The sequence below is a fragment of the Podarcis melisellensis genome (assembly GCF_964234715.1).
Source record: "Podarcis melisellensis genome assembly, chromosome: 10".
Lineage (NCBI taxonomy): Eukaryota > Metazoa > Chordata > Lepidosauria > Squamata > Lacertidae > Podarcis > Podarcis melisellensis.
The window spans coordinates 67466732-67494606 of record NC_138542.1 but is presented as its reverse complement, the minus strand read 5'-3'; the positions used below and the strand labels follow the sequence as shown (position 1 = coordinate 67494606).

At 46.1% G+C, this 27875-nt stretch overlaps 1 protein-coding gene and 1 long non-coding RNA gene across 8 annotated transcripts in view; one reads left to right on the top strand and one right to left on the bottom strand.

Annotated features, from left to right (window-relative positions):
* PFKFB3 (6-phosphofructo-2-kinase/fructose-2,6-biphosphatase 3) overlaps positions 1-17693 on the top strand; it is a 71790-nt gene extending 54097 nt beyond the window's left edge. For 2 of the 7 annotated variants that reach the window (XM_081927052.1, XM_081927047.1), the window contains 8 exons: positions 805-951; positions 2622-2726; positions 4527-4656; positions 5280-5342; positions 7051-7232; positions 9032-9208; positions 10725-10747; positions 15551-17693. In XM_081927052.1, coding sequence (XP_081783178.1) covers positions 805-951; positions 2622-2726; positions 4527-4656; positions 5280-5342; positions 7051-7232; positions 9032-9208; positions 10725-10747; positions 15551-15557 — 834 coding nt within the window. In that variant the 3' untranslated portion in view covers positions 15558-17693. Of the gene's footprint in view, positions 1-804; positions 952-2621; positions 2727-4526; positions 4657-5279; positions 5343-7050; positions 7233-9031; positions 9232-10724; positions 10748-15550 lie in introns of all 7 variants that reach the window. The other 5 variants (XM_081927050.1, XM_081927049.1, XM_081927048.1 and 2 more) reach the window with 5 other exon arrangements.
* Positions 1-27875, bottom strand: part of LOC309378846 — a 180156-nt gene that overhangs the window by 70110 nt on the left and 82171 nt on the right. The gene's annotated exons all lie outside the window — the stretch shown is intronic.

Sequence of the window (27875 nt, the reverse complement as noted above, 5' to 3'; positions counted from 1 at the left end):
GCTCCCAGTACGTTTCCGAGCACAATTCAAAGTGTTGGTGCTGACCTTGAAAGCCCTAAACCGCCTTGGTCCAGTATACCTGAAGGAGCATCTCCACCCCCATCATTCTGCTCGGACGCTGAGGTCCAGCGCTGAGGGCCTTCTGGCGGTTCCCTCATTGCGAGAAGCAAAGCTACAGGGAACCAGGCAGAGGGCCTTCTCGGTAGTGGCACCCACCCTGTGGAACGCCCTCCCATCAGATGTAAAAGAGATAAACAACTACCTGACATTCAGAAGACATCTGAAGGCAGCCCTGTTCAGGGAGGTTTTTAATGTGTGGCAATTTAATGTATTTTTAATCTTTGTTGGAAGCTGCCCAGAGTAGCTGGGGAAACCCAGCCAGATGGGCGGGGTACAAATAATAAATTACTATTACTTACCTCTGGGATGATTCTTCCCGCTCACTTGTCAGGCAGGATCATGTGACAAAAAAGGGTCCTTGCTAGGGGGGGGAGGAGTCGTCATATGCTCTCCAGTTCATATGGTCGAGCAGGAAAAAAACCCACCCCTTTTAGCTGCCATGTTGCAGGTGTGGTAGTCCATTTACTGCTCTGATTGGCACATCATCATCTCTCTCTCTCTCCCATGTGTACCAGTAGGAAGAAAGCTCAGGAACGAAACTTATTGGGTTTTGTTGTGACTCTACTTCCTCCAGTAAAGTCCCCATGCACGACTCTCTTATTGTGGTGGGCACTGTCCTTTGGGAGCCTCTGGGAATAGAAATTCGCGCTAAGAATATCCCTTCGTTTCATCTCCTGTCTTCAGTTTTCCAGTGCGTTGAGCCATTTTGTCCAGGAGCAGAACCTGAAAGACCTCAAAGTTTGGACCAGCCAGCTCAAGAGGACCATCCAGACGGCAGAGGCTCTTGACCTGCCCTACGAGCAGTGGAAGGCCCTGAATGAAATTGACGCTGTAAGTGCCGTTGTATTTTGTTGGGCTCAGGGCCAAGCTTCCAGTGGGAGAAGAGGGGGCTGTCCTCTTCTGTCCCCTGCTCTCCAAATCTGCCCCAGGCTTTGCAGAGATCCCAGCACACCTAAGGAAATTCCAGCACACCTGAGGAGATTCCTGCCAAAAGCCCACCTAGTACAGCATCCTGTTTTCACAGTGCACAGCCAGATACCTCTGGGAAGCCCACCGGCAGGCCCCGAATCTCCCTGCTTGTGATTCCTCGGAGATTGCATTCTGCAGCTTAGTCATGCTACTAGTCCTGATGGCTGTGCAATAATCTCGTGCACAATCCGGAGAGCATGAGTTATGCTGCAACCCCGTTTATTAAAAAAAGGTGTGCTTCTGTCCCATGAATCCAGCGTGAACAAGTTAGGTGCACCATGACTGTCTGTCTGCTCGGGGAGTTTCCCACTTTTGCCTGGTGGAAAACTCCCCAAGGCTGGAACGCCTAGAGGTTGCAGGTGGGATTCCATTGCACAACAGGCCTCCCCCCTCCCTTCCTCTGCTTGGCCCCCCCCCCATTAGCTTAAGGGGGTGTCAGGAGAACCTGCAGAACTGTATGCTAGGGAGGAGGGGGGCAGTTAAATTCCACCCGCCAAACAATGCAAACAGTACGTTTGGAAGAATTTGGCATTGAATCCCCTGCCCAAAATATTTGATTAACATCCTTGTGCCTTAGAGTAGAAATTAATGGGCACGACTAACTTAGATCCGTTGATTTCAATGAGCGGGACTAGCCTTGGCTACAATTCCTTTGTTTATATAATCAGGTGATCTGAGAGAACATGTTAATCATGGTCTAATCTCGTGCCATCAGAATCAATATTTCTTATTAATATTTATAAACATTTTAAACTCTATAATATGACAAAATCAATGGGCTGACTTGTATCTAACGAAGCTGCCCCGTTAGCACAAGGACTTCTTGTGCTAACAGGAGTTTATCTCCCTCTCCTGAGGGTGGAAGTACTTGCAGAAAGACTTCACTGGATACAACCCTATATGCGGCTGGGTATACACCTGCAAGGGACGCGGGTGGCGCTGTGGGTTAAACCACAGAGCCTAGGACTTGCCGATCAGAAGGTCGGTGTTTCGAATCCCCGCGACAGGGTGAGCTCCCGTTGCTCGGTCCCTGCTCCTGCCAACCTAGCAGTTCGAAAGCACGTCAAAGTGCAAGTAGATATATAGGTACCGATCTGGCGGGAAGGTAAACGGCATTTCCGTGAACTACTCTGGTTTGCCAGAAGCGGCTTAGTCATGCTGGCCACATGACCCAGAAGCTGTTCGCTGGCTCCCTCGGCCAATAAAGTGAGATGAGCGCCGCAACCCCAGAGTTGGCCACAAATGGACCTAATGGTCAGGGGTCCCTTTACCTTTATACACCTGCAACTTAAATTGCATTGAGCCCCTGTCTTCTTACCTGTTGTTTTTCAAGTCACACTTGTATTTTGCTATACACACCACATTCTGGGCTACAATTCCATTCCTGCAGGGAAGAGGACCTTGACTAGAAACTTGAGTAGGATCTTGCCGTTGCAAATTATCTTTTGCTTCCCCTCTCCACCACCTGCCTTCCAAAATCTTGCCCCGAGTAGCAGCCCTGATGTTTTTCCCTCACCTTGTGGTTCTTGCAGGGTGTTTGCGAAGAGCTAACCTACGATGAAATCAAGGAAAAGTACCCTGAAGAATATGCTCTGCGGGACCAGGACAAATACTACTACCGCTACCCATCGGGAGAGGTAAGCCTGGGACACTGTTTAAAAACAGTGAAAATTGTTTTGGTGGGTTTTTGTGTCAGTCAAGCAGGCCATTAGAACATTACGAATTCAATATTCCATGATAGTTAATGAAGAAATTAGCTGGAAGATAAAAAGAATGAAACAAAAATATTTCAAACATGCCAATAAATCAGGAAAACTGCTTGGGTGGCAGTTGAAGAAAAATGAACAAAGGAACTCCATAAACATAAAATTAATATAAATGGGAAGATTACAGATAAGATGAAGGAAAGAAGAGCAGCATTTGTAAAATACTTTTCAGAACTGTATAAGAAAGGGAAAAACCTGTAAAATAGAGGAATATATTAAAAATGGTAAAGGTAAAGGGACCCCTGACCATTAGGTCCAGTCGTGACCGACTTTGGGGTTGCGGCGCTCATCTCGCTTTATTGGCCGAGGGAGCCGGCGTACAGCTTCCGGGTCATGTGGCCAGCAGGACTAAGCCGCTTCCGGCGAACCAGAGCAGATCACAGAAACGCCGTTTACCTTCCCGCCGGAGTGGTACCTATTTATCTACTTGCACTTTGATGTGATTTCAAACTGCTAGGTTGGCAGGAGCTGGGACCGAGCAACGGGAGCTCACCCTGTCGCAGTGATTCGAACCGCCAACCTTCTGATTGGCAAGTCCTAGGCTCTGTGGTTTAACCCACAGCGCCACCCGCGTGGTAATCCCTATTAAATGGTAATCCCTATTAAAAATGGTAATCGGCCAAAAATAAGAAAAGAACAAATGGTGATCTTAAATACTCAAATAACAACTCAAGAAGTGCTAGAGGCAATAAACTGGACAAAAATTGGCAAATCCCTGGGACCAGATGGGTTAACGGCGAGAGTGAACCCTCTTAACATGGCATCATCGCTCTTGGCTGATGGAGAACAGGGTTGGGGAAGGTGGCAAACGCATCCCCACAAAGGGGCATTTCGCCTAGGAAGGCGGACTTCCACTAAACAAGGAGCTGTCGGTCGTGCAAGAAACGAACATCTCAAAGCGCTAAGCCAGCCATGAGCTAACACAGCTCTGCGTTTCTCTTTGGCCGTTTTGCACCCTGGTGGATTTTCAATGCCCCTGGGATCTCCTTTGCAGAAATATCCTTTCCTCTGGAGCTTGGCAACGTAGAAAAACAAAACCTCTGCTACTGCGAGCAAAAGCAGAACAACACGGAGCTCTCTTTGGGGAATGAAAGGATGTAATGTCTCCACTCTTTGGGCAGCAGGAGGAAATTCTATGTAGTGACATAGGAAGTGGCCCCCTCCTGAGTCAGAGCAGTTGTCTTTTGAGCTTGGTATTTCATCTACGGACACGTGGCTCTGTGGGTTAAACCACAGAGCCTAGGGCTTGCCGATCAGAAGGTCGGTGGTTCGAATCCCCGCGACGAGGTGTGCTCCCGTTGCTCGGTCCCTGCTTCTGCCAACCTAGCAGTTCGAAAGCACGTCAAAGTGCAAGTAGATAAATAGGTACCACTCCGGCGGGAAGGTAAACAGCATTTCTGTGCACTGCTCTGGTTCACCAGAAGCGGTTTAGTCATGCTGGCCACATGACCTGGAAGCTGTACGCCGGCTCCCTCGGCCAGTAAAGCGAGATGAGCGCCGCAACCCCAGAGTTGTCCACGACTGCACCTAAAGGTCAGGGGTCCCTTTACCTATTTCATCTACACTGACTGGCAGTGAAGCCCTGTATCAACATCAGTTTTGAGCGTTCAGGGGTTGTTCCAGCGCCTTTACCCAGTTTTTTGGGGGGTCTTTTTATGTGTGCATCTGCAGTCCTACCAGGATCTCGTGCAGCGCCTGGAGCCCGTTATCATGGAGCTGGAGAGGCAGGAGAACGTCCTCGTCATCTGTCACCAGGCTGTGATGAGATGCCTCTTGGCCTACTTCCTTGACAAGAGTGCAGGTAAGTGGTCTGTAGCTGGGGTGTGCCTCTCTTTATTAAACGGGTGCAAGGATCAAGGTGTAGTATTTAGCCAGAGAACAGTGCCTGCTCAATATACGCCCCAAAGTTCCATTGAGACGTTGCATCTGAGTGTGCGCCCAACGCCCGCCAACTGAAAACCGATGCAGCTATTGAGCCAGGATTTGAACCAGGAATGCTGGGTTGTGTCCTGAGTGAATGTGTTGTGCTTACAAGGAGAAATGGTAGCTTAAAAAAAAAGAGGGCAGGTGGAATAAAAGAAATGCATAAAACCTATGTGTTCCCGTGTGGTGTAGTGGTTAAGAGCGGTGGAGTCGTAATCTGGTGAACCGGGTTCGCTTCCCCGCTCCTCCACATGCAGCTGCTGGGTGACCTTGGGCCAGTCACACTTCTCTGAAGTCTCTCAGCCCCATTCACCTCACAGAGTGTTTGTTGTGGGGGAGGAAGGGAAAGGAGATTGTTAGCCGCTTAGAGACTCCTTAGGGTAGTGATAAAGCGGGATATCAGATCCAAACTCCTCCTCCTCTTCTTCTTCCATTTGCAACGCTGCATAAAACAGACTTCTGTGTCTGGCCGATAACCTCCCTTCTCTGCTTTTCTTCCAGCGGAAATGCCTTACTTGAAATGTCCTCTCCACACAGTGCTAAAGCTGACCCCTGTGGCATATGGTGAGTATCTGTTTCTCTCAAAGGTTTTGCGCAGACAGCATGATGTGCCTGGGTTACTTGCCCTGGTCCATGCTCTGTGACGAAGCTTTGAGAAGCCCTATCTTTGATGTGGAAAGAAATGGTTGTTACTGCTGTTGTTACTAGAGATGACTGCAGAAGATGCTGTGGCCTTCGATGGGAGATCAGAGGAGTTTTAAGGTTATCTGTAGAGGGGATTAGGTAAAGGTAAAGGTACCGCTGACCATTAGGTCTAGTCGCGGACGACTCTGGGGTTGTGGCGCTCATCTCGCTCTACAGGCCGAGGAGCCAGTGTTTGTCCATAGACAGTGTTTCCGGGTCATGTGGCCAGCATGACTAAGCCACTTCTGGCGAACCAGAGCAGTGCATGGAAACGCCATTTACCTTCCCACCGGAGCGGTACCTTTTTATCTACTTGCACTTTGACGTGCTTTCAAACTGCTTGGTTGGCAGGAGCTGGGACCGAGCAACGGGAGCTCACCCCATCGCAGGGATTCGAACTGCCAACCTTTCAATCAGCAAGCCCAAGCGCCACAGTGGTTTAACCCACAGCGCCACCCACGTCCCATATTTGCCAATGACCAAATGGCCAGGATTTTTCCATTCTTTGCATCTGCTGCAGTGTATTCACTGGGTCATCCGTTCCGACTTAACCTTTTCCTCTTCCGCTCTTGCCAGTGTGTTGTGTGTGTGTGTGTCATGGTTGCGCTAAAGACAACACCATATGCTTTTCTTGGGAATATTGGCTTTCATTTAAAACACAAGTTTCTAGCCCTCCTGGCGTGGCCAAAAAATGCACAAGAAAATTGTGTAGACAACTCACGGTGAAATATCAAAAGCTGGAGAGGCAGCTGAGAAATATTTTCAGTGGCTAGAAGAGGGTGGGCATTCCACTGCCCTAAATTAATACCCCTACTTAGAATAAATAAACTTGAAGTGTTAAGAGTCGCAGGATAAAGTCACGCAAGATAAGAAAGCTCACACTCTTTGCTTTGTTTGCACAATTTATATGCAAGAGCCCCGAACTCTACTTTTCTTCTGCAGAATGTAGGCAACAGAGGTGGACTTTGATGTACATATTTAGCACAGTATCCAGCCATTTTTTTTTTACCCTGCAGTGTTTCCTTAGAACAGAGCCAGGAAGGTTGGCCCGTGCTTCATTCAAATGAATTTCCACCCTTTCTCCCCTGCCAAAGTCATGAACAACATTCCTTGACTGCAGCGCAGATGGCTGTGTCAGGCAGTGCTTGATATGTCAGTGCTTAAAATGTGATTCTTGGGGATGTCACCTGATTAACCCCCCCAAAAAAATCTTAGCTGATTTTAATTGTATACGTCTTAACTGAATGATCGATTACTTAAATTTGCCCACTTTTGCACTGTGGATGAAAACGAAAGCATAATGCACGCTCTGTGTATTCCACAGGGAACCATCTCAATTGGCATCAATCCTTTGTATGTGTTTGAAGGGAGAATGTGTCTCTCTTTTCTGGCGTCTCCCAGCTGCAGATTTCTAAGCACTTGCATCAAAGAATAATTAACTTTTTAAAAAAATAAATCAACTGAGGCGCTCTTTGTTGATTTTGATTGACTCAAATGTTTGCTAAATAATTGCAACTGACCGTGTCCTGTATATCTTCTCTCTCTGCCCTTCCCCTCCCAACCTTTTCTCTCCCTTCGCTTCTACAAGGCTGCAGAGTTGAATCCATCTGCTTGAATGTTGAGGCTGTGAACACCCACCGGGACAGAACAGAGGTGAGGGGCTTCTGGCCGCCCCTTGGGGCCCCCTCTTCCTCCCCATGTGTAGTTGGAAAGGAGTTGGGTAGACACCTGTGTTGTAGGAAACCGCTCAAAGATGGACCCCCTCTTTTTGTAAGCAATATTTATTCCTGAACGGTTTTTGATGGATTGGTGGTGGGAGAAGGGAGTAATTCGTAGCACCATTTAGACAGCTCCTTCTGTGTGTTCGAACTGGACTTGGTGACCCTCGTTGTTCCTTCTGACTCTACAATTCTACAATTATATATATATATACCTATGGTAGCTCCTTATTTGGCTACATCTGTTTCCCCCAAACTTTTAAAAGCTAGCTAAGGCCTCTTTATATTCTGCTAAGTGTTTAAGGAGGTTTGAAGGAAATGTCTGGCCAGTTGCTACTGGTGTATGTTTGAAGATTCTTGCCACCGTTGTTTGGGTTCTTTTTCTTTAAAGTTATGTAACTAGCCAAGGACACTCAGGCTGCAAATGAGGCAGAATCGAATGCGTAAATGCCAGGTTGCAGCAAGAAGCTTTGCAGATGCGATTAGGATCACAAGCGCTGCCAAACGGTTCTTCTGTGGCTTTTTCCAATTGTTCCTCTGTAATTTGTAGGCTGGATCAGTGGCGTTGGTGTGGATTCTCCCAAGCGGCAGATTCTCCCAAGGCACCTAGCTGCTCTTTTCATTGCACAAAGCCCTCATCTCTTACTTTCTTTGAAAGACCTAGTGCCGGGAGGGAGAGAGACTTCTCAAGCCCAAATCCGGAAATTTTGAATATTTCATTCTTGGGCCCAACGTTACTTCTTTAGAACAGAGGTGGGAAACCTAAGGTTCAGGGGGCCAAATATGGCCATTGGACCCCCCCCACTGCCCCTGGCCCTCGGCTTCCCAGGACACGGCCCTTCTCCCAAGGCTATGTCCCTCTGCAGTGCTGCTTCGCACCCTACCGATCAGGGTTGAGAAACCTCACACCCAGGGTCCAAAATGCAGCCTTCCAAGCCTTGGGGACTTTCTCAATCTTCTCCCCCTCCTTGAGCCTTTTTGCAATGCTCAAAGGATTTTCTTGAACTCTGATTCAAGGGATGTGTGTGTAGAGCTTAGCCTACCATAAAGGTAAAGGGACCCCTGACCAGAGCAGTCAGCAGGAAGCCAGATAAGGTAAAGGTAAAGAGACCCCTGACCATTAGGTCCAGTCGTGGCCGACTCTGGGGTTACGGCGCTCATCTCGCTTAATTGGCCGAGGGAGCCGGTGTACAGCTTCTGGGTCATGTGGCCAGCATGACTAAGCCGCTTCTGGCAAACCAGAGCAGCACACGGAAACGCCGTTTACCTTCCCGCTGGAGCGGTACCTATTTATCTACTTACACTTTGACGTGCTTTCGAACTGCTAGGTTGGCAGGAGCAGGGACTGAGCAACGGGAGCTCACCCCGTCATGGGGATTCGAACCACCGACCTTCTGATCGGCAAGTCCTAGGCTCTGTGGTTTAACCCACAGCGTGACCATATTAACAGGCCAAATTAACAGTTTTGTCTCGGACTCAGATCTTCACTAATACATGTGATTCGTAAAACAAGACCTTAGAGGGGAGCACGGCCCTCACTCTGCAAACGTTTTCCCACCCCTGCTTTAGAAGTACGTTGGGTCTAGATTAGTGTGCCTGAGTGCCAAGGGACCTCGAAGGAACCCCAGCAATAATAACAATTCCTTCTTTAATGAGATTTCCTGGTCTTCGCTTTTCCCTTTCCTTTTTTTTTTTGGTGCGTTTCGTCAGACCAATTAACCCATCGTGTGTGTTTGGTTGGTTTATATTTATTTCCCCCGCTGCTTTTCTCCCCACCTGACCCCCGTAACTTTTCACCACCTTCCTCACTTTATTTTCTCGTTTTTTATCTTTGTCTCGCTTTTAATTTAGGATGCAAAGAAGGGACCTAACACCCTCATGAGGCGCAATAGCGTCACCCCTCTAGCGAGCCCAGAGCCCACCAAAAAGCCTCGCATCAACAGCTTTGAGGAGCATGTGGCTGATTCTGCTTCCGCTGCCCTGCCCATCTGTATGCCCCAGGAGGTGCCTGCCCAGATGCCCGGACAAGTTGGTCACATTCTTTTGTTGGTGTTTTCTCGTGTGCCTGCCTGCTTGTGGTGGCGGTTGTGTGTTGTGGTCGTTGCATTTCCATGCCTAAATATCTCCCCGCTGCTTTAAATCATGGGAGGACGTTCTGTCGTGTCGCTTAATCCATTTTTTAAACGCGGTGCTATCAAATCACAGTTGGCATCATCTGTTTACTTTTGCTTTCCTTGCCTTCGCTTTCCCCTCCTCCTAAAGCACCTTTAGAAATGATTTATAATGCTTTGGGTTGGTGTAGCTTGGTTTTTTGAGAACCTGCAATATAAGCCAGGCTTGGCCGTCACTTGCCTTATGAACTTGCTTAGGTAGAAGTATTTGTCTGGTGTTTGGTGTGGATTATAGAAACTTGGCCTTCAAACCTTTGCAGCAACACACTTTTTAGGATTTGTGTTAAGCTTGCCATTCCTCTCTAAGCCTTCCTTGATTCCTATCATTCCATATTTTTTTAATTTGACTAGGATGTTGCTTTGTCCTGCTGCCTTGCAGGAGATCTTTGGGGAGAAGAAAATATTTAAGGTGTCAACCAGGGGTCAGCAAACTTTTTCAGGAGGGGGTAGCCGGTCCACTGTCCCTCAGGCCTTGTGTGGGGCCGAACTTTTTTTTTTTTTTGGGGGGGAAATGAACGAATTCCTATGCCCCACAAATAACCCAGAGATGCATTTTAAATAAAAGGCTGATTCTCAGACTGCCCGTGGGCCGGATTTAGAAGGCGATTGGGCCAGATTTGGGCCCCGGGCCTTAGTTTGCCTACCCATGGTGTAAACCCTACACAGTTGTTAAGCGGAGTCCCTAAGTTGGTTGGATGGCACCATGTATGCCTCCTTCCAGCAACCCATGCAGCCAAGCTGGTGCCAAACATCTTGCTCTTCTTGTCGCCTGGGCAGCCCAGCACCTCCAGACATACTGCCCAGGAAGGTCACTTAGGTGGCTGCCAACAAGCCAGTTTGTCTTCTCTGCAGAGGCACACTCCATTGTCTCAATGTGTTCGCATTTGCTGGCGTTTCTCAGCTGAAAGTTGTTTCCAAAGGTTGCAGCAAACTTTCATAGATTAGTCTTGCTCAACACCTTTTTAAAAGGATGAATGACCACTTCCCATTGCAGCTAAATGTCTGCCTGATTTGAAAGCCAAAAGCCCACCAGCTCTACCAGTTAGCAGGAAATGGGACTTCTTGAAAAATGCCTGGAGGCAGCCTCTGTATGTTAGCAGACAAAAGGGGGCTCCCTGCTAAATTGCTGCCCTACTCCTCCTTTCCCTTGTGTGACCCAAATATTGAAAGTGCGGAGGCTCTTTGCTGAAATGTGTTTTGCATGGATGGAAGTGGCTTGTTTGTTGACATGTGTGGCTTTATGTCTCTTTGTCTGCTATCTCGCAGCAATCAGAATCCTTTATCTTGAATTTCCTGTTGTTATTCTGCTTTCCACACCAAGACTGATTTCTCTTCCATCTCCCTCTCCTTCCCCCTTTTCTTTCTCTTTACAGCCTTTACTGGGGAAGGCATGCCTGTAAGTATCTTCCAGGTTCACCCTTCTTTCTCACCAGCAGGCTGGCTTTGTTTTCCCTTTGTTACCACTAATCTGCGTGCTTAGCTTTCCAAACGCAATTTGCACCTTTCCCCCTAGAATCCTTGAGGGAGATTTACCTTTCTTGCATCTGGTAGGAACATAGGAAGCTGCCTTCAAAGTCAGACCATTGATCTATTTTGATCTGTACTGTCAGTGACCACAGATCAGCAACGTGGCGCCCCTTGACGTCTTCCCCAATTGCCCACAAGACCCCTGAATCCCTGCCCAATCAATTTAACCAGTGCTTCGACCTTTTAATCCATGTGGTTTTTGTTTTCTCTGGGCCCATACTTTCAGAATAAAAATCGGCTCATGCCACACCCGATTTTTCATTGGTAAGAAATCCATCAGAAAACAGAAAGTAAACAACTCTTTATAACACAGAACACAACTGCTTTACAATATGATCACGGGGCATCCAAAAAGTATAGAACAAATATTTATTCTTAAAATAAGAACATGTATCATCCTCAAAATAGAATTATAAGTGAGCCTCTTGCATATGTACTTTAAGGATGTATGCACACTCAGTGAGAGGGTGGCGTGAGCTTGTTTTTGCTGGGTAATAACTCATTTAGTTCAGGTCTAATTTGAGGAACTCACACTTCCTCATCAGTACAAAGAAGCCTTTTCTCTCTCGGATACCTTGCATGTTTGTCAGAGTTGAAAATCACGGTTCACAACAATACGTTGTGGAGAACTGTAGAAGAATAGCTCATGCTCTTGCTCTCGTTTTGAAAAGATATCCGTAACCTGCAAAATAATATTTTTTTAATACTATACTACACTACACTGAAATGTTTAAGTGTTCCTTTGCCCTTGAATCTTCCTGCCACGCCAATGTGGCATGCCACATTAGAGAGCCACTATTTAAATCCCTTGAAAAGTGCCAATTGTTGAAGGAGAAAATTGGGAGAAGAGATACTCTATCCCACTTCCTTTTCCAGGCTCTGATTGATTCCACTGAAGTGACCCTCGAGGAATGGTGCTTGCTAAGAAACACAAACGGGATCCATGGCCCGAAAAATAGCTTTGCAATCTCTAGTCTACAGTGACTGGCAGTGGCTACCAGGATTTCAGAGCCTTTTCTGCCCCTACCTGGAGTTACCTGGGCCCTTCTGCATGCAAAACAGATTCTCTTACCACTGAGTTACCCTTCCAGTTTGTGGGAGCTTTTAACACTTAATTTATCAGAGCATCTTTTCAGTCGCTACAAAAACCCCTTTCTTGCACTTGGGAGAGAAACCCGGGGTGCTACATGTCTTATTCCTCTTACTAGCAGACTAGTTTTCTGAGTAAAGGGCTAGCAGTGTTTCTCAAATTTGCGTCCCGGCTGCTGTTGGACTACAACTCCCATCATCCTTAGCTAGCAGGGCTGGTAGTCTGGGACGATGGGAGTTGTAGTCCCATCAGCAGCTGGTCACCCGCGTTTGAGAGATGCTGATTTATTGCATCTGTCAATGGGATTTAAGTGCACCACTTTTTAAAATATATAAAAATTACAGCTCAAGCTTTGTTCTAATCCAGCAGCACTTGAGGGAGTAGGCAGTTGGTGGGAGAGCAATACTTTTGCAGTTGGTGGAGCCGATAGTGCAGAGTTGGGGCATGTGCTTGGCATGGCAAGAACTCTGGTCTCAGTGTGCACCTCTCCATCTGGCCTGACCGTTGACCATGCCGGCTGGGGTGTTGGATGGGAGTTGTAGAATAAAAGAATCTCTGCCAAAGGCTCCCGGACAGCTGCTGCCAATCAGAGCAGTCAGCAGGAAGCCAGATAAGGTAAAGGTAAAGAGACCCCTGACCATTAGGTCCAGTCGTGGCCGACTCTGGGGTTACGGCGCTCATCTCGCTTTATTGGCCAAGGGAGCTTCCGGGTCATGTGGCCAGCATGACTAAGCCGCTTCTGGTAAACCAGAGCAGTGCACGGAAACGCCGTTTACCTCCCCGCTGGAGTGGTACCTATTTATCTACTTGCACTTTGACGTTCTTTCGAACTGCTAAGTTGGCAGGAGTAGGGAGTGAGCAACGGGAGCTCACCCCGTTGCGGGGATTCGAACCGCCGACCTTCTGGTTGGCAAGCCCTAGGCTCTGTGGTTTGGCCCACAGTGCCACCCGCGTCCCATGAAGCCAGATAGACCAATACAAAGGGCAATTGCATAAGATTTCGTGCGGACGAGCCCTTCTCCCTGCTGCAACTTTTCAGAACTGCTGGAAGATCACATCCACACGTCATGTTTGAAGCACGTGGCTTTCCCTCCTCCCGGGTCCTGGAAACTAGTTGGTTAAGGGTGCTGGGAATTGTAGTTCTGCAAGGGGATAAACTATAGTTCCCAATATTCTTTTTTGGGGCAGCCATGTGCTTTTAATTTGTGGCGTGAATGTGAAGGGTGTTACGACACCCCTTGAACACATTCCTATCAGATAACAGTGCAAGCCTCTCTCCTTCACCCCCTTTCTCTGTCTCTTTTTTCCCCTTTTCACGCTGAAAGATGGCCCATTTGTCACTTATTCAAACTTTTCGCTTTGCTAATATTTCCCAGGTAAAATGGCTTGGTGCTGTGCGTGCTTGTGCTTTGCCCCAGCCTGACTGTACCTTGTTGGAATAACAGCTGCTCAAGGCTATTTTTGTTCGGTTTGGGGTTTTTTTTTTTGAGGGGTGGGCAGAGAGGGGGTACATCTTTGACCTGTGCCTGCTCAGCTTCCTGGAAACTGGTTCTGCTTTGGTTTGTGTGTGTGTTTCTGCAATGAATGGGCTTGTTGACATAAGTGGTGGTGGTTGAGGTCCCTTTTAAACTGTCTGCTTCCTCTTTTCCTGTAATGTTTCCATTTTTAGAATGCCCTGAGATCCTTTTGCACTGTTTGCTTAATAATAATAATAATAATAATAATTTATTTGTACCCCACCCATCTGACTGGGTTGCCTCTGCAACTCTGCCCCAGCAAAATATAAAAACCTAGTAAAAAAGAAAACACATTAAAAACTTCCCTATACTAGTCCAGAGGGACGCAGGTGGCGCTGTGGGTTAAACCACAGAGCCTAGGACTTGCTGACCAGAAGGTTGGCGGTTCGAATCCCTGCGATGGGGTGAGCTCCCGTTGCTCGGTCCCTGCTCCTGCCAACCTAGCAGTTCGAAAGCACGTCAAAGTGCAAGTAGATAAATAGGTACCACTCCGGTGGGAAGGTAAACGGTGTAAGGTAAGCCCTGCTCTGGTTCGCCAGAAGCGGCTTAGTCATGCTGGCCACATGACCCGGAAGCTGTCTGTGGACAAACGCCGGCTCCTTCGGCCCATAGAGCGAGATGAGCGCCGCAACCCCAGAGTCGGTCACGACTGGACCTTATGGTCAGGGGTACCTTTATACTAGTCCAGAGATGGAAAGAAGACTGTCTACCAGAGAGGAATGGCAAACTAAGCTGTCAGATTATGCCGAAATGGCAAAACTGACCAGAAAGCTCAGGAACCGAGAAGACAAAATCTTCAAGAAAGAATGGGGGAAATTTATAATTTATTTCAGAGATCACTGTAAGCAGATGAAAACATTAGCAGGATTTTAATCTCCCTTGTAATGCAACAAACTCTCTGGATAATAGGGATAGATATAAAATATAGATTTGATATAATATGCAGTTGAAAGCATTGGCATTAGGACCCACAGAGGAGATGGGGGGAGGTCTCGAGATTTGGAGAAATCTTTGTATATGGAAGTGTGTTTGGTTTTGTTATGAATCTATATTTGAAAACGATTAAAAGAACAAAACACTTCCCTATGCGGAGCTGCTTTCAGATGAGCCCAATGTGCAGTGTCTGCTTGCCCTCCGGAAAAAAGCTTGTCTTTGCAACTTGAGGGGGCCCAAGCAATGCAAAATTAAATGAAGATGATAATAATCCACAAAGATTTGCTTTGCATTCGGAAAGACCCAAGTCCAACTTTCTGGTTCTGAAACCTTGAGAGCCACTGGCCGTCAGCGTGACAGTGCAGAGCTAGGTAGGTCCAAAGGTGTTAGGCAGCTTCCCCTGTTCTTGTGGCCCGCAGGAACACAGCTGGAAGCGCGCACGAGACGACTTTATTTTATTTTTATTTTTTTCATGGAGGAGAGGCCTAACAATTTTTTTTACTTATTAACATTCTTATATTACACTGGTAAACGTTGTCACATTACATTACAGAGCTTATTATAATATATTTTCCAAAATGTATACCAAGATGATATACACACTTTATATACCTAAAAAGAAAGAAAAGAAAAACAAAGAGAAAAAACAAAGAAAATCCCCCCCATTATATACGTACCAATTTGATTGATGTTGGAGAGAGACTGAGAAATAAGATGAAGAGCACATATTGTATTAGATAAAATGTAAAAGAAATATACAATAATATGAGTACATTCATTTGTAAAAAAAAAAAAGGAATATACAACGGGATAGACAGGAAGTCCAATGTGCATGAGATGACTTTGAAGTGTCTATCAGAATTCAGGCTGAGGGACTGGTAGGAGATGTAGGGAGCCCGATGAGTGAGAAGCTCCTTTTACGCCTCGCGACTTGGCCTGCTTCCTTCAAGACGGCCTGTGTGCCTAGTGGCTAGTGCCTCTGCTGGATAATGCAGAGACTTCTGCATCTGCTTCTCTCGTTGTCCTCCCTGCCACCTGCATGCAAAGGGTGCCTCGCTTCTCTTTTTTTGTTCACCTCTGAATGCTCAGCCACCGGCTCAAAGTTTGCCTTCTCTCTCCCTTCCTCTTGCAGAACATGAGCACGACCCGCACACAGTCTTGAGTTTCTCCAGGCGATGTTTAGGAAGGCGGAAGAGCGCAGACGGAAGGAAACTCAGCCCGCTTGCGTCGCCCTGCTCCGAAGCTTGCGTCTGCCTGTGTGTGTGTGATCTCCATTCAACGCGAGGCTATTCCCTTCTCAATCTCCATAAGCTGATCATCTGCCTGTTGCGTATCGGACTCTGTCGCCTATCGGACTCGACACGATGGTGTTTCTTTGGGGTGGGTGGGGAATAGGGGGGATACACAAAAGAAGAAGGGAAGGAGAAGGAACATCGCTTTAGAATCCAAAACGGAGGTTCATGAAGTTGGTTGCTTTTCCCCACCACTTTTTGAGATTTTGGTAGACTAAAGTGTCGTCCTCTGCAGCCTCCTTGTGTCCCCCGAGTTGTTTTTTTATTATTATTATTTCTAAAGTGACACAGTTGCCTTGCAGAGAAGAAAGAAGAAGAAAAACTGGACACTGTGCTGCTTTCTCAGCCTTTGTAAATAAACGGATGTTGGTTCTTGGGGTCTGGGTGGAGAAGGGAGGGCACGGGGAGCATAAAAGCACCTTTTGCGACACCTGCATGTCTGCTTTTAATTTTGCCACTTTGCATGTCTCCCCCTCTCTTTTTTTTACAGCTACAAAAACAAAGCACACCCACACATACCCCGGATATCAGAGAGGGATTTAAGGATAGTTCTGTTGTTCTTTTGCAGCTGGTTCTGAAGCTACTTGCTGGCACCGTAGCCACTGGCTTTGTTAGGGTGGCCGAGTCTGATTTTTAACACATCGGGAAAGTGTTAGGAGTGCAGGACTTTACAAGCCACGCTTAGGATTAGTGGCAGAGGGGTAAGCAACCTGGTGCCGGCTAGATGTTGCGGGACTACAACTCTAATCATCCCTGCCCTTTGCCTTTGTTTGCCTGGGCTGGTGGGAGTTGTAGTCTGGCAACATCCCGATGGCTGCCTGTGGAGTGGGCGAGCGAGCAATGACCCCGTAGGAATAAAGGGGGCAGGTCAGTTTCAGAAAGGTGGGTCAGCAATGCCTGCAGCGGCTACTTTGCCCCACGACAAAATCCATGTTTGTGTGTGTGTGTGTGATCTTTTTTAAAAAAAATAAGAGCTGCTCTTGGCTGAGAAGTTTTACTGGGGCGTCCGTAGCATGCAAGGTGGGTTCTACGTGTGTGCAAGCAGTTGAAAAGACACGTCTGCTTTTTTGCCTTTTGAAAAAGCATTGGGTGGTTTTGAGCGTTAGTCATGCACCTGTTGGAATGAACGGACATGACAAGTGTCTGCTCATTTCAGTGTGGCTCACCTGGAATAAAACCCCATTTTCTCCCTTTGAGTGTGTGGATTCTCCTATTGCTTCTCCTATCCACTCAGCCCCTTCTGCTAGGATTTTATCCTTTATCAGAGGAAGAGTTGCTTTATTTTGCACATAGAAAGTGGTATGTTTTCCCCCCCCTTCCTGCCCCAACCAGGTGTGGTTTGCATTTACCTACGCCTTGCGTAGTGAAGAAAAACACTTTTACGCAAACTCGTCTTTCGCTTGGTTTTGTATAGCATGAATTGGGAAAAAAAATTGACAGGATTCCTTTGCTTACGAGAAGGAAATCCTGGAACAAACTTAAATTATTCCTGTTTCTGGAATTTTGAATGAAAGAGGGAACATGTGGACCTTGCCTGTGTGTGTCCTTGTTGTGTGTGTGTGTGTTGATCTGCCCTGGAGTGGGGAGGCACAAGAAGCAAGGGGTGTGTGTGTGTGTGTGTGTGTGTGTGTGTGTGTCACACTTGTGATAGTTACAGGTTGATTGGGGAAGGTGATTGAAAACCACACCAACAACTCATTCTCTTGATTGTGTTTTTCCTTTGATACTTGAATTTATATTTTTATCGGTTTTTTAATAGCAAAGTGCTATTTATTTATTTAAGGGAAGTTGCAGAGCTGAGAGGAGGTTCCCCCCCCACCTGGACTTGTGTGATGTTAATTCTGTATATATGTACGTAGCTGGGTTTTTGAGGGGATTTTTTTTGCCTGAGATGAAACAGTTTCAGCTTATAAAACGAGGTCTGCCTTTTGGAAATTTGTATATTTTGCAGCTGCTGGACCAATTAAAAATCTTGAAATAGAAGCCTGCTGGTGTGTGTTGTCTTTTGTTTCCTCGTTTGATATTGGTAGCTGTGGTTTTGTTGTGGTCTTGGAAACAGCTGAGAGCCTGGTACCTCAGGTTAAGAACTTAATTCGTTCCAGAGGTCCGTTCTTAACCTGAAACTGTTCTTAACCTGAGGTACCATTTTAGCTAATGGGACCTCTCGCTGCCACTGTGCCGCCGCCACACAATTTCTGTTCTCATCCTGAGGTAAAGTTCTTAACTCGAGGTACTACTTCCAGGTTAGCGGAGTCTGTAACTTGAAGCGTTTGTAGCCAGAAGCGTTTGTAACCTGAGGTACTACTGTATTCATTCAAAGAACTCAGTTATCTTTTTTTAACCCTCACAACAACCCTGTGAGGTAGGTTGGACAGAGAGGGAGGCGAAGGAACACCCGGTAAGGCCCATGGCTCAGTGAGGATTTGAATTTGGGTCTCCTCAGTCCACATCCAACACTGATCATTGTGCCACACTGCGTTTTCAGTGTATCCTGTTTGGGGTCAGACTAGATGCCCTTTGGTGTTCTCTTCCAGTTCTGTGAGCTTGAGCACTCTCTGCCTTTGCAGCTCTTGCTCAGACGCACCTCTCTTCCCCCATCCTTTTCAGTGGTCCATTCCCTCTCCAAACCCTCCTTTCCTTCTATCCTTTTCTCCATGGGTTCTGTTTGTTCCATGCCCTTCAGTTTGCTGCCAGGGCAAATATGAATAGCAAGCGCTGTGAAATGCGGAGATCAGGCTTCACCAGATTACGCAACCGAAGGAATGGACTGAACGTCCAAAACCCGATCAGATACAGGGCACAGAGAGATTTGGCCGAGGTGCAATGGCTCAAATGCGCGTTCCAATTTTATTTCAGCTGCTTGGGAGGGAAACCAGGTATAATTTCTATGCTGCTGATTAGAACATACAAAGAAGGCAATGCTAAGTGTCTCTCTGGCCCATTTTGAAAGGGGTGGGTTACGAGATAAGAGCTGTTTGTCTGCAGCTCAGTTACTAAATTATTCCACTGCACAAAAGGTGATTCAGTGATATTTTAATCCTCAAATAGGCCCATCTTTGTTATCGATATGGCTGCCTTATTATGAAAGTTGGGCTTCAAATATCCTGTCGGGCTTACAATAACAGCTTTCAATATTTTGCTTTATTCCTGCTGAGACTCCCTCTGCAATAGAGAATATTGACTTTGGGTGCATCCTGGAGTGTGTTCTGTGTGTGGGGTGAGGGTCGTGCCTGTTGAGCGCAGATGTTGTCCCACACAGCCTCAATATGCACCCATAAAAACAGAAGAGCCTGCAGGATCAGGCCCATGTTCCCTCTAGTCTAGCATCCTGTTCTCACTGGGGCCAGCCAGATACCTGTGGGAAACCAGCAAGCAAGATTCGAACACAAGCCCTCGCCCCTCCTGCGGTTTCCAGCAACTGTATAGCCATTGTGGCGAGCAGCCACTGACAGCCCTCTCCTCCATTAATTTGTGCCATCTTCTTTGAAAACCATCAAGGTTGGTGTCCACCACTGTTTACTGTGGCAAGGAGTTCCACTGCTTAACTCTACACTGTGAAGGAGTACCCAGCGTGCTCCCTTGCAACAGCTCATCGCAAGAGAGGGATCGAATAGCAGTATTAACAGTTTGGAGAGCTGGGTCCAAGCTAACAGTGAATTTCAGTAGTGACAAATGTCAGGTTCTGCACTTAGGCAGGGATAACCAGATGCACAAATATAAGATGGGGGCCACCTGGCTTACTGGCAGTACATGTGAAAAGGATCTAGGGGTCTTGGTGGACCGCAAGCTTAACATGAGTCATCTCCCAAAAGAAAAGAGCTTTTGTTTCTTTTCAGTTTGCAGGCAATAAAATAAATTTTTGGAGAGATTAATTCGTTCACGTGCAGCATCTGTTGAGTTGGGAACCAAAGTTGCATGGCTCCTTTGCTTGTTCCAGAAATGGGAAGGGGAGTGGGGGGGGGGAAAGCCACTGAGAGCCTGCTAAGCCACACCCACTGGCAACCTGAGCTCAGGTGATCTCTTTCATACATGCAGGTGTGGGTCAGTAACTACCAGTATATTACAACTGAGGGCTCCATCTCATTGGTAACTTGCACGCCCGATAGCAACTTTCCCCAAACTGGTTCTTTCCAGATGTTTGTTACAACGACTCCCATTCCCATCATCTGTGACCATTGTCCATGCTGGCTGGAGCTTATGGGTGTTGTAGTCCCAGATTCTGGATCACATTAGATTGGGATTTCTGTGATTGTGGCAGCAAGCTAGAGGAAGTTGTTCAACATGAATGATAGTCTTGCTGATGACCCTCTGTGATGAGCTATGTCAGGGACGGCCAACTCCTAAGAGACTGATCTACTCAGAATAAAAAACGGGGGTTCAGGTCATTTTTTAGGGAAAGTCCTGGTTTTTTAGGAGTTCAAGGCAGCAATGGGGGGTGGGCCCGATTGTATTTTTATCTGAGGAAAGGGAACCAGCGATTGACCGCAATCAATTTGATTCCCTCCCCCTCTTCTTTTTTCCTTTCTCCTTCTGTGATGGAACTCCCATTTGGGGACTTCCCTGGCTTTTTTCTGGCCCATGTAGGACCAGTCTGGAAAGTTAGCCTTGGTGAAGACTTGATGCTTTCATCCCCCAAAAAGTTTTTGATTTGAGTTTCCATTGAAATGAGGCTGCATTTTAATGTTTTAATGTTGTATTTTAATCTTGTTTTTAAGTTGCATTTCAATCAATTTTCATATCGGGTATTAGCTGCCCTGAGGCCAGTCTTAGCTGGGGAGGGTGGGGTCATAAATAATTTTATTATTATTATTATTATTATTATTATTATTATTATTATTATTATTGTCTACCAAAACCTCCTGGGGATCTCCAGTAGATCGTGATTGACTTGTTGGACATCCCTGAGGTATGTAATCCAATCCATGAAGAAGGCCAGTTTGGGAAGCCTGATTGAGGCCAATATATATGGGGGTTCATGTGGACCAGCCTCTTCGTGATGGCTACATTACAATGGGTTCTGGCCCACTTTGCATTGCCTGCGGCCTGGAATGTGTTTGTTCCCATCATCCTTTCGATAGCCCTCTTCCCCAAACCTGACGTTCCAGAACAAAAGAAGGAAAATCCTGCTCATCCACACACACACATCCCTGCTTTCTCTCAGGCGCTGTTGAGCCATGGATTTATGTAACACGAAGATCAGCTGCTTTTTGGGTACAGAGGGAGGAGCAGACGATGACATTTGGTAACCCTCATCTGGGGTCAGTGGCAGAGGATAAATTCAATCTGTTGGGTTAAAAGATAACGACAGGGATGGAGCTGGGTCATGTGTCCTGTTTCACAGAGGGCAGCCCTCTGTTTGAAAGTCTTCCCTACACAGAGTCTGCAGGATCAGGCCCAAAGCTCATCTAGTCCACCAATCTCTGTACTATTCAACTATATTTTCCACAGAGGTGGAGCCATGGAAATCAATGGGCATAACGTTGTTGTTGTTGTGACTGAATTTGTATACCACCCTATACCCGCAGGTCTCAGTGTGGTTCACAGGGTAAAAGCAGAATATAAAACCACAAAATACATAATCAAAACAAAAACAAATCAATAACCCCCCGCTGCCCAAAAGCAACTGTTCAGAAAATACGTCTGGAAGTAATAAACGTCATAAATCTGGAAGGAAAACCGAGGAAGGCTGTAATCAATATACAAGATGGAAATACAAAAAGTTTTGTTCTATTTGTACAAGACTTTCACAGGCTTGAAAAGTGTAACATAATACATATTTCATAGTATCCATAATACATAAGTCATAGTATATGACTTAAGCCATATTGAACAGCAGATCCACTGAAATCAATGGATTTAATTTAGTCATGATAATAATAATAATAATAATAATAATAATAATAATAATAATAATAAATTTTATTTATATCCTGCCTCCCCACCCGAAGCCGGGCTCAGGGCGGCTAACAACAATAAAACAGTACAAAGTACAGCACAAACAACATTCTAAAACCATTCATTATAAAATTAATTAGTTGTGTTCATTAATTCCAATGGGCCTACTCTGAGTAACTGAGTTGCACACGACCCTCTGGTCTCACAGTGACCAACCAGATGCCATTGAGAAGCCTGCCAGCACAGAAATGCTCTCCTCACTTGAGATTCCAGGAACTAGAATTCAGAGGCACTGGTTTGCATTCAGAGTAAGGCCAACTAACTCATCCCATCTGTGCAATGATTTAAGCTTGTGCAATGCAACGTCCCCGTGCTCCTCTCCTCGCACACACCCTAAATCTGAATAAGGTAAGATAAAACTTTATTCAGATTAGTCAATGGCCGTAGCAGCAGTAAAACATTACAGTATATGCAGAAAAGGAAATTTTATATAAGAGGACAATTTAAAGTCCTGAATCAGCCATCAGTTAGTGGCCCTTATTCTGATTGCCCCTGCTTTGAACCTAGCGACCTTTGTTGTTATCTGCTCATTTTGATATGATAGAAGAAAGGACATTGTGGCAGTGGTTGAGTGCCCTGGGATGGTTAGTACGAGTGGGGAGATGATCTCGTTCCCCAGGTCTTTGTAGAGAGTACAAAACAGGAGGACATGTGCCGCTGTTTCAGTGCTATGGTTTTCCCAGTAGTGATGTATGGAAGTGAGAGCTAGACTATCAAGAAGGCTGATTGCCAAAGAATTGATGCTTTTGAATTCTGGTGCTGGAGGAGAATCTTGAGAGTCCCATGGACTGCAAGAAGATCAAACCTATCAATTCTGAAGGAAATCAGCCCTGAGTGTTCACTGGAAGGACAGATCCTGAAGCTGAGGCTCCAATACTTTGGCTACCTCATGAGAAGAGAAGACTCCCTGGAAAAGACCCTGATGTTGGGAATGATGGAGGGCACAAGGAGAAGGGGACAACAGAGGACGAGATGGTTGGACAGTGTTCTCGAAGCTGCCAGCATGAGTCTGACCAAACTGTGGGGGGCAGTGGAAGACAGGAGTGCCTGGCATGCTCTGGTCCATGGGGTCACGAAGAGTCGGACATGACTAAACAACAACCAGACGAATGTGGAGAGGCCCAAACACCAGCCCCATTTTGTAAGCCTGAGGGTAAGTGTCTCCTGCTAAGAGTCCTTAGAAGTTCTCTCGCTTGCTGTTCGCAGCCAGCCAGCAGGGAGGATCATAATGTTGATGTGATCTTCCTGAACCTATCTCTATAATGGAATTTGTAACTGGCAAATCGTTTGTGACAGTCCCTTGTGGCTCCTATCTGACTTCCCTGTCTCCTCTGCCCTCCCTTTTGGAAACCGGATTACATAATGTCATCAGGACAAGACTTCTCAGACTTCTAAAACCTTGCTCTTAAAGAAGACTTGCTTTTGTGGAAACAACTGTTATATTCAGGAGTTGAGTAGTTATCATAACAAAAGAGTGGCCAGGATGCCCAGGTAATCCAATCTAGTAACCTAGCAGACAAGAGAAAAAACAAGGCACTCAGATTTCTGTTGTAGTCAGCCCCTTCTCTGGTGTACGTATGATGTATCTGGGTGGTGGTCTTGGGCTACACCCCTTCTGTGATGTATGTATGATGTTTCTGGGGGTGGTCTTGAGCTACAGGGTGGGCAATTTCAAAGTCTATATACAGTAAGGGCTCTATATGAGTGCTCGCTGGAAGGACAGATCCTGACGCTGAGGCTCCAATACTTTGGCCACCTTATGAGAAGAGAAGACTCCATGGAAAAGACCCTGATGTTGGGAAAGATGGAGGGCACAAAAAGAAGGGGACGACAGAGGACGAGATGGTTAGACAGTGTTCTCGAAGCTACCAGCATGAGTTTGACCAAACTGCGAGAGGCAGTGGAAGACAGGAGTGCCTGGCGTGCTCTGGTCCATGGGGTCACGAAGAGTCGGACACGACTAAATGACTAAACAACAACAACAACATATAAGGGGTTGCACACCTTTGTCCAGGGTCCTCCTCTGCTCTCCTGTGTGTGTGGGGAACACCCTGTTGCAACAGCTTTAATAAAGATCAGGCTTAAAGCCGCTTTGCCTTCGTATATCCTGGTCTGATCTCTGTTCATTTCCTGACCGGTTTGAGCCTTAAAAGGTACGCTCTCTCCAAAGGTCCAGTCTTCCTTAAGAAGTTGAATCCCTCGAAGGCACCCCTAAATATTCTTATTTCACAACTTAAACCACTCAAGAGTTTTCCAAGAGGAAAGTCAATGTCAGAGAGAGCTGAGAAATGATAAAATGGAATTAATATTAGGAGGCATGGGGATTATATCCCCCCCCCCCATATTGGGAAATATCTGCAGTTAGAGAAAGGGAGTATACATATAGGAAACAAACAAAGTAACCCAACAGATAAAGAAATTCCATCCAGGTTTATTTCAGAATGAGATATGTTTCTGAATGATTATTCACAGAATTATATCTCAATAACATAAAAAGTAGCAGAATTCTATAGTTGAAATAACAGATTTGCCAATAGTATTATTGTACCATCTGGATGAATTTTGTGTAAATGTTGAAAAGTTTTCATTATAATGGATAAACTGTATCTTTTACGTTGTAAATTTTTAAAAAGCAGTTATTGCTTAGGTGTAGCTACCCCTATTGCTTTGCTTTGCTCCTGTGCCTTCACCAACAATTTGATCCGCAGGCATTAACCAATGATAACATCCCCTCCATGCTTTGAGAGGGTGGTGTAGTGGTTAGAGCATTGGAACAAGGTCTGGGAGAGCAGGATTCAAATCTCCACTCGGCCTTGAAGCTCACGGGGGGACCTTGGGCTGGTCACTGCCTCTCAGCCTACCTCGCAAGGCTGTTGGGTGGATTCAGTCATGAGGTGGGGGGAGAACCCTGCATGCTGCCTTGAGCTTGAAGCAAAAAGTTAGGAGACAAACGTAAAAAATAGATATAAGTAAATAAAAGGCATCTTCCAATTTCTTCCTAGTGGAAGGGTCAGAATATGGATTGCTCATTTCAGTACACATAATATTTGGCAGTTTAGAAAGAGAGTTGAAGCCCCTTCAACCCACTGGTCGATTTGTGGGAGGGCGTTTTTAAGTGTGTGTTTTCAGCTATGCTCCCTTGGTTCATTTTTAAAGCTTTTGAGCCATCTGTAAAAGGTAAAGGTAAAGGGACCCCTGACCATTAGGTCCAATTGCGTACGACTCTGGGGTTGCGGCGCTCATCTCGCTTTATTGGCCGAGGGAGCCAGCATGCAGCTTCCAGGTCATGTGGCCAGCATGACTAAGCAGCTTCTGGCGAACCAGAGCAGCGCAAGGAAACGCTGTTTACCTTCCCGCCGGAGCAGTACCTATTTATCTACTTGCCCTTTGATGCGCTTTCGAACTGCTAGGTTGGCAGGAGCAGGGACCAAGCAATGGGAGCTCACTCCATCACGGGGATTCGAACCGCCAACCTTCTGATCGGCAAGCCCTAGGCTCTGTGGTTTAACCCACAGCGCCACCCACGTCCCATATGTATGCTGTATGCTGGTGCAAAAGCTAGTTCTTGGTTAAATCCCTCTGGTCAGGCACCTAATAGGTAAAGGACCCCTGGATGGTTAAGTCCAGTCCAAGGTGACTATGGGGTTGCAGTGCTCATCTCAGTTGCAGGCCAAGGGAGCCGGTGTTTGTTCACAGACAGCTTTTCAGGTCACGTGGCTAGTAGGACTAAACCACTTCTGGCGCAACGGAACACCATGTCAGAAACCAGACCGCATGGAAATGCTGTTTACCTTCCCACCACAGTGGTACCTATTTATCTACTTGCACTGGCGTGCTTTCGAACTGCTAGGTTGGCAGGAGCTGGGACAGAGCAACGGGAGCTCACCCCATTGCGGGGATTCGAACAGCCGACCTTCTGATCAGCAAGCCCAAGAGGCTCAGTGGTTTAGACCACAGCGCCACCCACATCCCACAGGAGGGGTCTTGCAGGCATGTAAGTTAGCAATCTCTAATTGCACAGGGGTGTATTTTTTCACCTGGAAAATAAATTGGGCAGCAAGCTGTGGGGTGGGGCGGGGTGAGAAGGCAAATGAAGTTTGTCGCTTTCCCTGAAAATCTGCCATGCGTGTTGAAAGGATCTAGAAAGCAATATATTGTCAGGGGGCACCTCCAAGCAGCAAGCCAGGAAGGGGTTAAGGATGCTCAGCCAACCTTACTGGACCAGAGAAGATGGATGTGGGTAGAGTCTGTGCTGTGTTGCCATGGTGACCGACCGAAGCAATGGCCAATGAGGATGACTCTTGAGGCCTGCTTGAAGGCAGGCTGCTGGGTTTTCATTGGATCTCAGGAAAGATCAGGAGATGAGCTGCTGATGTGGAAAGGAGGAGCAGGGGGAAGAGAGGAGCAGCTTGCTCAGAGAAAGAAGAGGAGAAGATTATATCAGAGCAGTGCAGGCCCAATACATTTTGCTACTTGAGATTGTGCCCCACCCCCTTCCATCCCATCATATGCAGAAGCCGGCTGGGCTGGTTACTGGATCTTACTTCAATAGAAAATAGAAAAGGCTGTGGATGCAGGGCTGCTTGAAATCTCTTTCTCTCTTTTTGGGGGGAATGCTTTATTGATTGAAAACTTTAGAACAGAATTGTACAACAGATATTATAGACAAAATGAAAAATACGAAATAAACGGTTCTTCATTCTTTAACTAATGCATGCTTTGCACATCCATTTGTGATCAGATTTCTCAGGACCTCCAATCTTCCCCTTGCATTCCCGAATTAAAGTCCTAAAATACACTCTTAAACTTTGCTTTCTCCATACTATTTGACTTACTATAAATTTTATTTTATACAATTATCCTATTTACACACCGAAGCTCAATCAAAGCCTGCCAACAAATTGATCTTTTGACAATGTTCTTTTACATAAACTCTGTATATATGTCACTCTCTGGAAAAAATTCATCTGTAACGTCTCTTAGTCCTGCTGATAATCTCACCAGTTTGGCATACTCTCTTATTTTATTTTGTCTGATTTAGATCGGTATCCTCTCCCTCCCAACCTTTTGCGATTTGAATTCTGGCAACGACTGTAAGGTACATAAAGACTCTCCTGTATTTTTTTTGAGAATTCATTTCCCATAATTCCTGGCAGGAAAGCTTCAGGTGTTTTTTTTTTTTAGGAAAAGCATTTAAACATTTCTTAAACTCATTGTAAATCATTTCCCAAAATTGTCTGATCTTTTTACAGTTCCACCACATGTGCGTTGCTTGAAATCTCTGGAGTGCTGCTGTCTTGGCTGAAGGTGGATTGTGAATGCCTAATCTCATTTTATTCCCCTTCATCCAGGCAGAGTTCCCCTCCAACTATTGCTGCCCCACAGTCTATTCTCCCTAAATCCAGAGGGTCCCTAGGCTTTGAAAATTTCAAACAGGAGAGATGCATCGATTGCACAGAGATTCCAAGTGGATGCAAAGCCCACTGCACGTGAGTTAACTTTTTGGGTCTAGCTATGATACAAAAATGTCTTGAACCAAACATTCAAAGAAAAATCTGAAGCCTTTCTCCATTCCTGGACCATTGTCAGTTGAGCAGCAACAAACAAGTAAATTATAAGAGATTTACCTATAAAGTTAACATTCATAGCATCAGATATTGGTAATAGACACAGCTGGAACCTATGTATAAAACAAGCCAAGTGAAATAAAATTCAGAAATAAATTGCTACACTGCCCATTAGTTTCTGGGCCCAATCCAAAGTGCTGGTTTTGACCTATGGAGCCTTAAATGGCTCAGGACCCCCAATACTGCAAAGACCACCTCTCTCTATATGAACTTAACTGAGATCATATTCTGAGACCCTTCTTTGTGTGCCTCTTCTGTGAGAGGTCTGGAGGGTGGCAACATGAGAAAGGGCCTTCTTTGCAGTGGCTCCTCAAATGCACACTGCACAGATGAGCTAGAAAGCTTCCTAACATGAGTGCACAGACAACACAAACCTTATTTGTGTACATTTAAGGGTAACTTTGATATGTGCTGTGTGTGTGTGCCTTTAATTATAAATAAAATATTATGGACAAATGTGTGAGAGTAAGGAGAAGAGCCTGCGATTCTCTTGCTTGGATTTTGCAGAATTGTTGTTGTTGTTTAGTCATTTAGTCGTGTCTGACTCTTCGTGACCCCATGGACCAGAGCACGCCAGGCACTC